Source organism: Prionailurus viverrinus, chromosome D2, assembly GCF_022837055.1.
Source record: "Prionailurus viverrinus isolate Anna chromosome D2, UM_Priviv_1.0, whole genome shotgun sequence".
Classification (NCBI taxonomy): domain Eukaryota; kingdom Metazoa; phylum Chordata; class Mammalia; order Carnivora; family Felidae; genus Prionailurus; species Prionailurus viverrinus.
Genome location: NC_062571.1, coordinates 15233779 through 15247399, shown reverse-complemented (window position 1 = coordinate 15247399; position 13621 = coordinate 15233779). Strand labels below are relative to the sequence as shown.

At 45.3% G+C, this 13621-nt stretch overlaps 1 protein-coding gene across 1 annotated transcript in view; it reads right to left on the bottom strand.

Annotated features, from left to right (window-relative positions):
- LOC125147565 (pecanex-like protein 2) overlaps positions 1 to 13621 on the bottom strand; it is a 291684-nt gene that overhangs the window by 214695 nt on the left and 63368 nt on the right. The window contains exons 13-15 of the mRNA XM_047824659.1: positions 13229 to 13382; positions 13110 to 13142; positions 5271 to 5442 (exon numbers count right to left, since the gene is read on the bottom strand). Coding sequence (XP_047680615.1) covers positions 5271 to 5442; positions 13110 to 13142; positions 13229 to 13382 — 359 coding nt within the window. The remainder of the gene's footprint in view (positions 1 to 5270; positions 5443 to 13109; positions 13143 to 13228; positions 13383 to 13621) is intronic.

Genomic DNA, 13621 nt, shown 5'->3' with positions numbered 1-13621 from the left:
TTTTCTTAGCATACCACTGAGAGGGTCTATAATTTTCTCTCACTTCTTCCCTACTCCTCATTTTCCCTAATAATTACCATAAATGCAGAAACTTCTGGTACAGTCCCGTTTCTTGCCAAGCAACATTTATAAATAAAAACATTGTAGCTTCTTTTTTTAATGTGAATAATGATACTCGTTACTATTCTATCCTACTACTATTAGGTTTAATTTGAGAGAGAGAACACACAGAATGAAAATAACATGGAAATAAACCTGAAACCTACACAGTTGATGTGAATGTATATGTTGCGTGTCTTCAAGATGCCTTATCTGTGTGTTAACTAATTGTCCTGAGGATGAACTATACTGAGCCCCAGAAACAGCCTTCATAGAAGACACACAGAGAAGACAAATGTGAGGTGTCACCGGGCAGAGGAGAGGGGTACATTCCAGCAACTCGTCACAAAACCTCCATCTACTTCCAAGGGTGGCATTACTGGAGATGCGTTGTTGTAGGCTGGGGATTGTGGTCGGAAGGACTAACGGAAAACAGAAAACTCAGATCTGAAAGGGATCCACGCAGTGCATGGGGTCGTGCTGCAAACGACAGCCACCTCATCTTGCCTGAACCCTTTCCGCGTCCAGAACTCCTCGCTTCACCAGGTAACCCCGCAGTACCACTGCACCCCTCTAGGCCAAACCATCTTACAGGTGTTTCTTGCAGGGAGCCGTATTCCTGGCCATGACTACTAATTACAGCTACAACGGTGAATCACCATCGCCTGTACCTCCAGCACCCAAGCATTTCTTCTCGTTCTCCTGCCCCCCCCCAACCCCATCTCAGGGCACACTCTAGCTTTGCTCCTGCTCCTTTTGAAGTACGATACTAAGACACTGAAGACCTTTTGGCTTCCTCATCAGGGGGATAATTACAAAGACAGCCTCCCTCGCCGGCTTTTGCTGAAGTTACCCGAATGGAAAGTATTAAAAATTCCAGCCCAGAGGTCTCCATGTCTGACTGAGCACAGGCAAGGGATACTCAGAGGTCCCTTCACCTCCCTCCCGAAAATAAAAAGAAAGAATTGTCCCTTATAATGAAAGAGAAGTGCCCACAGGGATATGCTGAATATCTATGAGGGATCTTAGAGGGGAAAATTATATAAGAATATTACCCTCAGTGTTTCTATGTCTTTAACTCACCATCCCCCAACCCCAGCCCCAGCCCCAGCCTATAAAAGCAACAAGTCCCTGCCACCGACTCTGTCTTTCTTACGTCCCCAAGTTCCCTGCCTCCTGGCAACGTACATCCCACCTTCTTGCATTGTTCTATTACATAATTGAGAGGCTTGCCTTTGAGATGCTCCTCTCTTTGCATTAAATAAGATAAGCAGCCTCTCCATCTTCCCTACCCACCCAATTTCCACCTGACTCATCTCCCACCACTGGCTCACATTCAACCCCTTCTGCCCTGGGAGGCAGAGGAGGCAGGGTCAGCTCCCCGCCCCTTTCCAGCTCCCCTCCCCTGGCCGCCTCTCCTCCCTCTGATGGGTTCATGGTGTTGAGCAGAAAGCAGGAGTGGCAGCAGGTAACAGAAATATCAGCAAGAAGGCATGATTCTAAGAACCATGTCACCTTTCCCAGCACCAGCCAGAGGAGCATCACAGCACGAGAAGCAGATAGCACCTTTAGACCACCTGATGGAAAACAAGGTCACGTGGGCTAAGTTCCTATTTCTCTCCTGTCCTTTTTCTTTTTAAATGCATTAATTTAATTTGAGAGAGGGGGCAAGGGAGGGGCAGAGAGAGAGAGAGGGAGAGAGAGAATCCCAAGCAGAATCCGTGCTATGCTGTCAGCGCAGAGCCCGATGTGGGGCTCAATCCCATGAGCCGTGAGGGGCGTCTGGGTGGCCCTGATCTAATAACCTTGACATTCTTATAAAAAAGGGGAATTTGGACATTTGGACAAAGAGACAGACACACACAGAGGGAAGATGAAGTGGACAGACACAGGGACAAGGCCATCTATGAGCCAAGGAGGGAGTTCTGGGACAGGCCCTTCCCTCGTGCCTTCAGAGATTTTAGACTCCTGGCCTCCAGAACTATGAGACAAGACATCTCTGATGTTCTCAGGGACCTATTAGCGGTACTTTGTTATGGCAGCTATCGGAAAACACACACTCCTTTTTCTCCCAATAACCTTTTGTTTCCTCCTGATTTTTTCTTCTCTCCCTGTTGGTTTCTGAACTTAACAATGGCAGCAGTTATTATCCACTCACATCCCTTGCTAATGAGGGACAGAAGGTGGAGAGGTTCCATAAAGAAGAATTGCCCTCGCCTTCCCCTATCGAGTCAGAAAAACAGTATATACCTCTATCCCCTTCCTCTCATTCCCAGTTGTTCTAAATCTGTTCCACAATCTTTTCCTGCTCGGTGCAAATTAGTGTGTTTAACACATTCACTCCGTAGGGATTGCTATTGTTCTAGTTTTCCCTTTTTCTTTATCCCAGAAGTCATTTAGTTGGCTTGCTGGATTATTTATCGCTATTTTTACCTGTCACTGTTGACAAGCAGACAAAAAAACATGTATTAAGGAAAAGCTCTAATGAGGGAAAGGGAATTCCAGATAGAAAGATGCAAAATGCCACATTCCCTGCCCCATCTCCACTCCTCAATGGAATTGGTCTGAAGAAAAATAACATGAGAATATACATAGCCAGTAGCTTATTTGAGAACAAGGGTTTCTGCTAAAAGTAAAATCTCACCAAGTACATTAAGGTCTTACTTTTGGGGCCCTGATAACGTTTCACATTCTGATGCCAGGGCAAATTTGCTATGCCAAGACAACCACATTTATTGCAATGCCATTGGCTTGTTTATAGTAGCAAATTAAATAGAGAGAAATGGTGGAGACGCCCATGTACAGAAAAACAATTTCTAAATGGAATGGATGCCATGCTTTTCTTCCTCTTTCTACAGATCATCTTCAGGGGGTGCTTATGAAGTCCCTACTTACTGAAAGGCTGAGCTGAACAGGCCAAAAAGGACTATATAAGCTTTCCCTGTGTTCATTCGTTCATCCACTCAACAAACATTTCTTTAGTGCCTGTATTTACCAGACACAGGGCAGGGTGCCAGGGATTCAGGGTGAGAAAGGAGGCGTGGCCTCCGCCATGCCCGGATTGACTCCAGCAGCATACAAGCTAGTGAGGGAGCAGACGTTAGTCAAATATCACAAGTGCAGCCGATGACCACACAATGGGTTTGGTGCTCTGAAAAGTATGGTTTGGGGGGACGGAAGACGGGACCATGCTTAGGGGAATGGACCATCAACTAGCATGGTCAAGGGGGTTGGGGCACCACAGAAGAGGAACACAAGACATGAGCATGAGATGAAGAGGTGTGCCAGGGTAGTTAGGGTTCCAGATCAGGTCACAAGGATTTGTAAGAGGTGGAACTCTATCAGCACTAACCCGTGCTCGAGACCCTAGGAAAAGATGGTCATGAGGTGCCCAAGGTTGAGTGTGCGGTGCAGAGAGGGAAGGCAACATTTTGACACAGACATCTGTTTCTTGAACATCTTCCAAAATGCTGTCATGCCCTCTCCACCTCTAATCCCCAGGCCCTCCTGTGCCGTTGAGCTCCGGACCCCAGCGCTGCCGTTGGCTAAGAGGAAACAGGAAAGGACGGTCTCCAGCATGCACAACCGTGACTGGGCATCTGCATCCACTCAAACGCTGCACTTTCCATTGCAGCTAATCTCAGGAGGGAGATGGGAGAGCACATTTATAAGAAGATAAAAGTAACTGAAGTCTTTCTCGGAGTGTATGCATGCGTGTGTGTATGTAACAGGAAGAGAGATGTTGTGGGCACAAAGGTGGGCTTATCTGGGGCTGGGTATGGGGGAGCGAATAGTTTGCTACCAACACAGCAGGAAGAGGAGTGGGGGGATGGTGATTGAGAAGGCGAGTCAGAGAGTGCAATGTCTACCTCGGTGTCACCTACAAGGAACACGAAGATATGCCATAGTGGAGGGCCCTTTCCAGTCCACTAGAGAGACTCAGGAAGCTGTCATGGGGGCCAGAGAAAGAATGATATGGGCCCTATGGCTTTGAAAAGCTCCTCCTGAGTAAGATATCCAACTGGAAAGCAATAGATCCGGGGGCTGATATCTCCGATAGTTGCCCTTTACCAATCCATTTGGGCAACGTGATCACAGCCAGTCACAGGCTGGTGTGTGTGTCAACCCCTGGAGGTCATCGCAAGAATTCTCAGGGCATTACGAGGCAAGCCCTCAGAGCTGCAGGTGACACTGGGGCAGCCTCTTCACAGAAGGATGATGATAATCGCTAATACCCGGTGCCCGGCCCTCTTCTGTATGTTTAAATACACGGACACATTTCAAACTTGAACCAACCCCTGAGGTGACTACCATTTTTGTCCCCACAGCACAAAAGAATTTTTCCCCAGGTCACATAACTAGTAACGTGGCAGAGCTAGAATTCAAACGGCCAGGCACCCAGCTCCAGAGGTTGGGCTCGAAACCATCACACTGTGCAGGCTTCCCGTGTAAATAGGGCACATCACACGAAACTCCGTCTGGACCTAAAGGTGTGCACAGAGTACCAGGGACAGACTGGGTGACCAGCATGCCCAGGACTCTACCTCGACGGAGAACCATACACACTCAAGCGTTACTAGAATGTCTGTGCCATGTGCCATATGCCATGTGACAATCTGTCCCACCTGGGACGGCCACCCAGGTGGCAAAACCCCCTCACCCTGGGGAGCCCCACCGATGCCTCACACCAGGCACCACAGCAACCAGCCTTCAGATATTACAGTGTTGCAGGGTGCCAGGGCGGCTCAGTCCCTTAAGGGTCCGACTTTTGCTCAGCTCATGAGCTCACGGTTCATGAGTTCAAACCCCGCATCCAACTCTGCTGACAGCTCAGAGCCTTGGAGCCTGCTTCAGATTCTGTGTCTCCCTCTCTCTTTGCCTCTCTCCAGCTCACACTCTCTCTCTCTCTCAAAAATAGACATTAAAAAAAAAAAAAAGGTATTACAGTGTTACAACTTCTGTGTCATTGATACCACAATGCTTTAGAATGATTCTGCCATTGAATGCTCTGGGGCTCCAGCTTCTAAAGGTATACAAGCCAAAAGAGAGATGCATCTCTTTTCATCCAGTAATCAAATAAGGAGGTTTCTCCAACTAGCGATTCAGAATACAAAGGGGAGACATATCCTCCCACCTCTATATCCTTCCCCACAACCCCCCAATTCACTCACCTATTAACAGGTCCCTAGCTGATTGGAGGGACCTTGGAGAGAAGAGCTTCAGGCCATAGACAACGTAAGTGGGAGGGTGCCGGGCTTTGGCCCCTGTGTCAAGAAGCAAAATAAGGCCACACAGCACACAAAAATAGATTGGTCTGCTATATGTTATGATTTGGTTGTGTCCCTAGAAAACAAACACAATATCTGAATGGTACCTATTATTTGGATTAAATGACAAAAATCTCATAGCCAGAAATTTATATCATATCATACAACTTATACCATACAACATTCTCCCCCCGCTCCCAGCATAATTCATATACACAAATCACCAGGAAAAGAGAAAAAAAAAAAAAAACTCTGATGCTCGTTCTGACAATTAAGGAGAAGAATATCAAAAAGAATGTTATGCCTCTCAGACTCAACAAGATTTAGCTGAAAATTTAATTACCATCCTTAGATACAATCTAGATCTAATCAGTGATCCCCTAACAGTGAAACTTCCATTTGTATTGTTCATTTCAAATGCAAAACTAATATAAGCCATTATTTGCCCTATGTGGTCTAACTTGAGCCCCACTACTATTAAGAAATAGAATTGTAAGTTGTGGGCTTTGATTTCTCTGTCTTAAAAAGCAAGGCAATACAGATACAAAGTTATACCCACAGAGATTGCAGAAAATGTCTTAGTGTGGAGTGGGGGAATAATCCAATTTTTAAAAACTCAACATTTATATACATTTTCCTTTGAGGAGGACCAAAAGCTTAACAGATCTCATCTTGGCCCTCAAAATGTTGTTATGAGGAGAAGTAGCAACATGTTTATTCTTCTCCTTGAATGGATAGGAAAATTATGGGAAAGATAGAACACCAAACTTTCCAGGGCAAAAGCCAATGAAGAATTTACATGTCACAAATCAGTGCACAATTCATAAGGCTCAAAACACCACCAAAAATGAATTAGGGGGAGAATATTCTTTGCAATTCATGAACTACCTTGGGTATAAAAAGTGAAGATGAAAGTGATACGGCTTTGGATGTGAATTTTTAAAGTCACTGCCTTGAACGTGTTATATTTAGAAATGCAATTTAAATTGCCACTGCTTCTATACTAGAGATGGTCCTATTCTGAGACCATCTTTTAATAGGAAAGAAAACACAGGCTGTCCGTGGGGGCTGGCTATGTTTGGCCCTGAATCCAGCCTCAGTCTTGAAGGAACATTTGCACTCTTATGATTTCCTTTTGAATCCAACTGGGTCATAGATTAATGGGTATGGAAATACTTTCTCTGCATTAAAAAAAAAAAAAAAGTCAAAACTAAAGCCTAAGTGGGATTGTAATGCATTTCTAACTCTGGTTGCTACCGATAGATACTTGGTATACAAACACACAAGACCTTCCTCAAAGTGACACCATACAGGAGATATAATTAAAGAGCGACTTCCCACTTGTCCCGATTCTTCCTTTTCCTAAAAGGTTTAAAAATACATTTTCTAGGAATTGAAAGTCTGGCCTGGAACAAGTCTGTGATCCCATCTTAAATCTGGTAAGTCAAACTTTGTTAATGGGCAGGGGAATGCTTCCTTGTAATTGTAATTTATGAAACAAAACGTAAGGCTGGCTCCCTCACAAACAGCCTGCCCTCATCATCCACCAATGTCTCACCTCACTGCATGTTCTGGGTCCCCAAACCGTTCTAAGCGTGACCCTAACAGGTGGCACAGACATGACTTTTATTTTCCTTCATTCCTAAGAAAGTCCCCTAATAAAATTCCTTTGCTCTCCAATTCCTTCTTTCCCATGCAAATCAATCATCAGACCCCCCCAAGGATTGCTTTTTCTTTTTTTCAAGAGAAAAAATTCCACTAGTTCCACCAGGTCAAGTCTGATCAGTCTTTTTTGCAACTCCTCCAACTATCCCTCCCTCCCCGCCCTCCCCCCCACCCCACCCCACCCCACCCCAGCCATGTGGTTTCAACTTGAAAATGCCCTGGGGAAGCTCCCCTGACATCAGCTGTGGGGCATCCTGGAGGCTGTCTGCGCATGCCTCTGATTTCCCACCAGCCCCACCCACGTGTACGAGGTCTGGGCCAGGGCAGCTTCTGGAAGGGCGAAGCCAGAGAATCAACACCTCCGGGGACCCCACCTCTGGAGAGTCGTGGTGCACGTGGCTAAGGGGACAAGGCCATTCGAATCATCCCCATAGCAAGACAGGGGGCTAGTCAAAGGCTTCAAAGTTATTAAGACAAATATAAAAGGTGTTTATTATAAGGGAAGACGGGGTGTCAGAGAACCTGGGGTGCAGCTGGGCCTCGGTGGTGAGTAAATCTGGGCTGTTAACCCTGTTAACCAGGTCACGCTGCGACCCCCCCCATCTCAGCTGGCCGCAGGTGCCAGCCCTGGGCTCTGTGCACCCTCAGTCCGCAGGGCAGGAGAGAGAGCACCTCATACCTGCAGAGTCTGCACACGTTCTCGTCTGGCCACATTCAGGACCTGGTATTTTTTTGGCCGGTGTGAATGGCCAGGGCACCAAGAGCTAACATTTGTCCCGCCTTTCCTGTGCCCCAGGCACCATTCTACCCACGTGGCCAGTCCCCGGGACGCGCCAAGAAGTACTTACTATTCTCATTTTGCCAAGGGTAATCTGCGGCATAAGTTTTAATAATAATTTTTTGCAAAATTACGAAATTTACCCCCGGCTTCCCACACAGAAAGCGGTGTGGCGGAGCAAGGATTCGGAGGCTGGGTGGGCACTGGGAAGGGGAAAAAATAGTTACAAACAGAGAGGGAGGCAAACCATAAACACTGAGAACAAACTGAGGTTGATGGAGAAGAGGGGAAAATGGGTGATGGGCATCGAGGAGGGCACTTGTTGGGATGAGCACTGGGTGTTCTATGTAGTGATGAATCACAGGAATCTACTCCCGAAGCCAAGAGCACACTGCACACACTCTATGTTAGTCAACTTGACAATAAATTGTATCAAAAAAAAAAAAAAAAAAGACTTTGAACTCTAGACGGTGTTCATTAGAACATTCACTAGAACATTAACGGCATACTCCGTCCACTGCTCTGGCGCACTGTTCACTGACGTGAACCCCCATCGTTAAAATAGGAGTTGGCTGTTTCATAGTTCATTACGATGGTACCGATCTGTTTACTCAGATATCTGTTTGTGCCTGGTGATGGGTTTTTTCTCACTTTAGCATTAGCAAATCAGCATTAGCAAATGCCTGAGCATTTTTAACCATACACTTCAGTCCCCCTTGGATGTGGAGCAAAAGGGGGAAAGCTGGGGACCAGGCAGCCACTGCCCTACAGAGAGAAGAGCCCCAGTAAAACCGGAGCCAGTAAGTATTCCGTGACTCATACTGGGGTATATGTAAGGATCCAAAACATTTTAGAGAAGGCGGTAGAGGCGATAAGCAGCAACCAAAAGGTCAAATAATTCCTAACAGATGACTATTAAAATGCTACTTCAGGGGCCCCTGGGTGCCTCAGTCGGTTGGGTGTCCAACTCTTGGCTTCAGCTAAGGTCATGATCCCAGGGTCGTAGGATCGACCCCAGCTTCAAAGTCCATGCTGAGCGTGGAGCCTGCTTAGGAATCTCTCTGTCACTCTGCCCCTCCCCTGCTCCTTCTCTCTCTCTCTAAAAATGAAACAAATAATAAAATAAGATGCTACTGGAGTCTAAATATGGTAGAAATTTGACAAGTTACTTTAAAAATTAAAAAGGCATAGGCAAAAGAGTTTCTGTAAGCTTAGTTTATAATTTAATTTAGTTTATTACTTAATTTCACAGAATGATATATCTCGGGGCCAACTTCTTAGCTTTCCCGTCTGTGAATCTTGACAAATGGGTCAATGCCGTTGTCCAACCAAGGAGGCAGTGAAATGGACATCAAACAGTGCCCAATGTGCCATCCACTCTGCCACCCTTCCATTTTACGGTTTCCCACTACCTCAGCATTTCCCTCAATGACAGTGACCGACAGAGGGAAACGTGATCACTTAAGTTCTGCCCTGATTTCATGGCAGAAATTAAGCATAAAAGAATTCAGAGAAGGCAATTTGGAATGGCTCATGCTTTAAAGAATACTATTTTTTTGAGCAAAGGAAATACACAACTGAAGAGATAAACCTAATTTAATTTTCAGTCAAGAACCACTAAGACTCAGTTGACCTTCTTATTTCTAAGATTGAGGACTGAGAAAAAATTTTATAGGTCATTTAATATCATTCCTCTGACAGACACTACCCCCACCTAGGTGATCAAGGTCAACACCAACAGCGGTTATGTCACGTAGACGGTACATAGCCTCAACATGATGTGATGAAAATGGCTTTTCCCCTCAATGGTCTTGCTCCCAAAATTCTATAACCCCGGTCTAATCATAAAATAGACATCAGATAAATCCCGACTGAGGGGCAGTCTACAAAATCCCTGACCAATACTCCTCAAAACTGTCCAGCTCATCAAAAAATAAGGAAAGTCTGAGAAGCTGTCATGATAACTAAACATAATGTGCTATTCTCGATGAGGTCCTCAAACAGAAAAGGCACATCAGGTTAAAACTAAGGAACTCTGAGTAAAATATGGACTTTGGTTACTAACAATGTATCAATATTGGCTCACTAATTGCCAGAAATGTCACAATTTGATGCAAGAGGTAAATAACAAGTAGGGGAACTGGGTGTGGGTATGTGGGAGCTCTCTGTACTATCTTCCCAAGCGCTCTGTACCTCTAAAGCTGTTCCAAGATCGGAAGCGTATTCACAAAAATCATTCCCGATGATTTTCTACATAACAGGAAGTGGTACCAAATGTCCTCACTGTATAGTTGCCGTAGTTCACCGAGGAGAACACATAACAAGATACAGCCCTTGCTCTTTGGAGTTGGTACTGTAAGCAACGAAACGATAACTACGCCGAGTGGAAGGAGACAAGGAAAGAAACGTTTACAGAGGACTGAGTCACTCGAGGCCCTGCGCCGGGCTCATTACACGTATTGTCCAATCTGCTCTTCACCAAATCCAACTGAGGCTGCTCTCGTTCACAGTTTAGCCGTAAAAAAGTTGCTAAGATTCGTCAAGTGCTTCCACCGTACTACCGGATACTGTGCTGAGCACCTGAGCACCTTATCTTGTCCAATCCCCTTATGCTCCTCTGTCATGATTTCCTCTCTCACAGACGAAAAACCTGAGGTGCAGAGAACTAACTTGCCCAAGATCTCATACTTTGTACATGGTCAGGCTGGATTCAAATCCCTAAATCTGCATGCCACCCCAGCGTTTGTCATGTATCATTTGAGATCACCACCACTGTCATCCCCCGTCGGGGGGAGGGAGGGCGGTGAATGCAGATTCCCAGGCGCTGCCTCAGCCACCCCAACTCAGAATCCCTGCTGCTGCTGGGAAAGACACCTGAGTCTGGCTCTGTGCAGGAGATGCCAGTTTTCTGCTGCCTCTTAACGTTTCCTACTGAATTTTGCTTCCCGGGTGATCATCAGTGGTTACTGTTGGTTAGACCTGTGCACAGATCTGGGTACGCCGGTTAAAAGCTTCCTCGTCCATCCACTGCTTTATTGACAGTCTGATCCTCAGATGCTGCCAGTATCCACCTGAACCATCACTTTTTAAGCTCTGCTAGACCTGTTTTCTTTTATAACCAGACACATCTCTTCCAGGCCCAGGGTCTACTGTACCGTATCTATTAGCACGTCATTAATTCTGCATTTACATCTGAAATATACAGTGTTATGCAAAACTGTGACTTCTATTTTGCTATCTTCTGGTTTTAACAACTTGCTCAAAATCTGCCACCTGTGTTCTCCAGAAGGAAACAAAAAAAAAAAAAGAAAAGTCGGTCAATCACTCTCAGAGCAAGAAGTGTCTGAATTTATTAATGACCCCTCCCCCTACAATGTACAAAACAATGTCATTTCTGGAAAGCCCTTTGGTCCGTCTGATGACCGGGGCTGGCGTCGGCAGCAGGCTTGAGAGCCATCTCTGCGCCCAGCCTTGGTCAGCTCCCCTGACCATCTCCTTTCTGAGGTCTCCACATTTATAAACTGGAGACAATAAATTTGCCTTCTAAATGCCCACATGGTTCAGTCAGATTGCAAGAGGAAACATTTTGCAGCTACCGTATTTTCTCTCCCCACCAGAACTGTTAAAAAAAAAAAAAAAAAAGGCCAAATCAAATCAGGGACTAATCTACTTAGAAATCGGTGTACAAGAATTAATAAACAGGTGTCTGGCTATGTCTTACTATGACAGTAAGAGAAGTCATTTCTTAACTCCCTCACTATGACACGCTTGCTTGGGGAAAGGAATAGCTACTTGACTGAGTCCTCGAGGAGCTAGACCAACATAGACAATGTAACTCCAACTTGGAGCGATGACATAGGGTTGTTGCTAACAGACTTGACAAATCCACAGGGATTATGCAGCTGTATTCACCATCCACCTTTACTAGCATGTTCTGCATTATTGCTGAAGGTACATGTGGGAAATGAATGTTTAACAGCACGTAACACCCCTCCCCCAAGTCACCCAGAAAAACGGTGACACTGAGGTGTCATCACTCGAAAGGAGGGTTTATTTACTGAAGCAGAAGGGGAGGACGTGGCATCTAGGGTGGGCTCGAACAAAAAATTTCAGAGTTCCACATCTCTGCTCACTCCAGCTAACCCAGATTTCTGACGATAATCACAACAATACATCTTAATACCCTAATTATGCTGCTTCTACTCATCTTGACATTCAGACTCTGGAATAAAAAGAAGATGTATTATATGTAAACCAATTACGGGGAACAGAGGAATTTAACAAGATAGCAACGTATGCCATGTGATCGTCCAATTATAAGCTTTTCTTAATTACTATGAGCTAAACATGAGCTATCACAGATTTAAAAGCAGTCCTAAATCCTGGATATGAATTTTTCAAAAGCACAATGGAGCTCAGATCAAGCTTCCTTTCTCCGGTTTTCTTGGGGGCCCACAGCTCACCCTAACAAAGAAGAGAAAGCCCTCTAAGAGCTGAGAGGTCCACCGGGCAGGGGATTAGACCAAAGGCATGTGGTAGCCAGGGTACCTGCAGGGACAGTGCCGGACCCTGTCACTTAGCATCCTGCAAGGGAAGGGCAGCTGGGTCAGAGGAAGCTATGTGTGATTCCGAGCTCACGGAAGGATGCCGGAGCACCAACAGGTCAGTATCGGTGAACCCAGCGTCTCAGTTCTAAATGAGCCCAAAATCATGTGGGAGAAAAGTAACAATACTCTCGAAAATGTGGACTAGGAGGAGATCAGCTTCACATAAAGAGAAAAATGGTTCATGCTTACACAACTGATATTACCAACAACGATAGCTCCCACTTACTAAGCAATGTCTATGTTCCAGGCACCGTTTTAAGGAATTTAAATAGATTATTTAATCCCGACAGGCATTTTTATCATCCTTATTTGCATGCAGAGAAACAGAGAAACAGAGACATGGCAAGTACATGTATCTTCTTCTGAGTTCAACGTTCAAGCGGAGGAACCAGGAAACAAAAGCAGGCAGTCTGACTGCATAGCCCGGCCTTCCCACACCAGGCTGCATGGTCTACTCTGACATGAGTCCAGCGGGATAGAAAAGACCCTCGCCACCCTGTACACCCCCCCACCACTGCCACTCACACCACACTCTCAGATCTAGCCTGAAATCGGCAACGATGCATTCATATTTCTATGTATATATTCAATAGATACACATTGATATATGTTTTGCCTCTTGGACAGATTTTGTTCCCCTCTCTTCAACACAAGCAGACGAGACAAGCTACTTGCCTGTTATTCGAAACTTACGTGTATTGGCGAGGCGGGGTCAGGCTGAACGCTCTAGAACACAAATCAGAAGTGTCTGTGTCATCATCTCATGATTTCAAGGATACATTAGTGATGGTAAGAATTAGATGTGGTCTTGCCTTTAACAGGGAATACTGGCAGCTGGCCATGACAAGGCAGAAGAGGAGCACCCACATGTCTTTGCAAAAGCCTTGGTTCAAGGTCAGAAATCCGAGTAGGGAAACCAGGACAATGAGTAAAACTGCCAGCACATTTTCCTTGACATCTTCAGTTCTGGGGAAAATAAATAAGAACCAAGGAAGTAAAAAGTGAGTCTGTTCCTAAAGATAATACCTGAATGCTTCTAAAATGACCGACATCAACAGAATAGTTTGGCTTTTTAAGCTTTTGAAGCATGCCTTGATATGTGGTAACAGCATTTTAAGGCTTCTTTCTTTCTTTCATTATTCTTGTATTTTATAAGCGAAATCCCTATTTTAATCCCAAACTTCTGTTATTGGAAGAAATGAAAT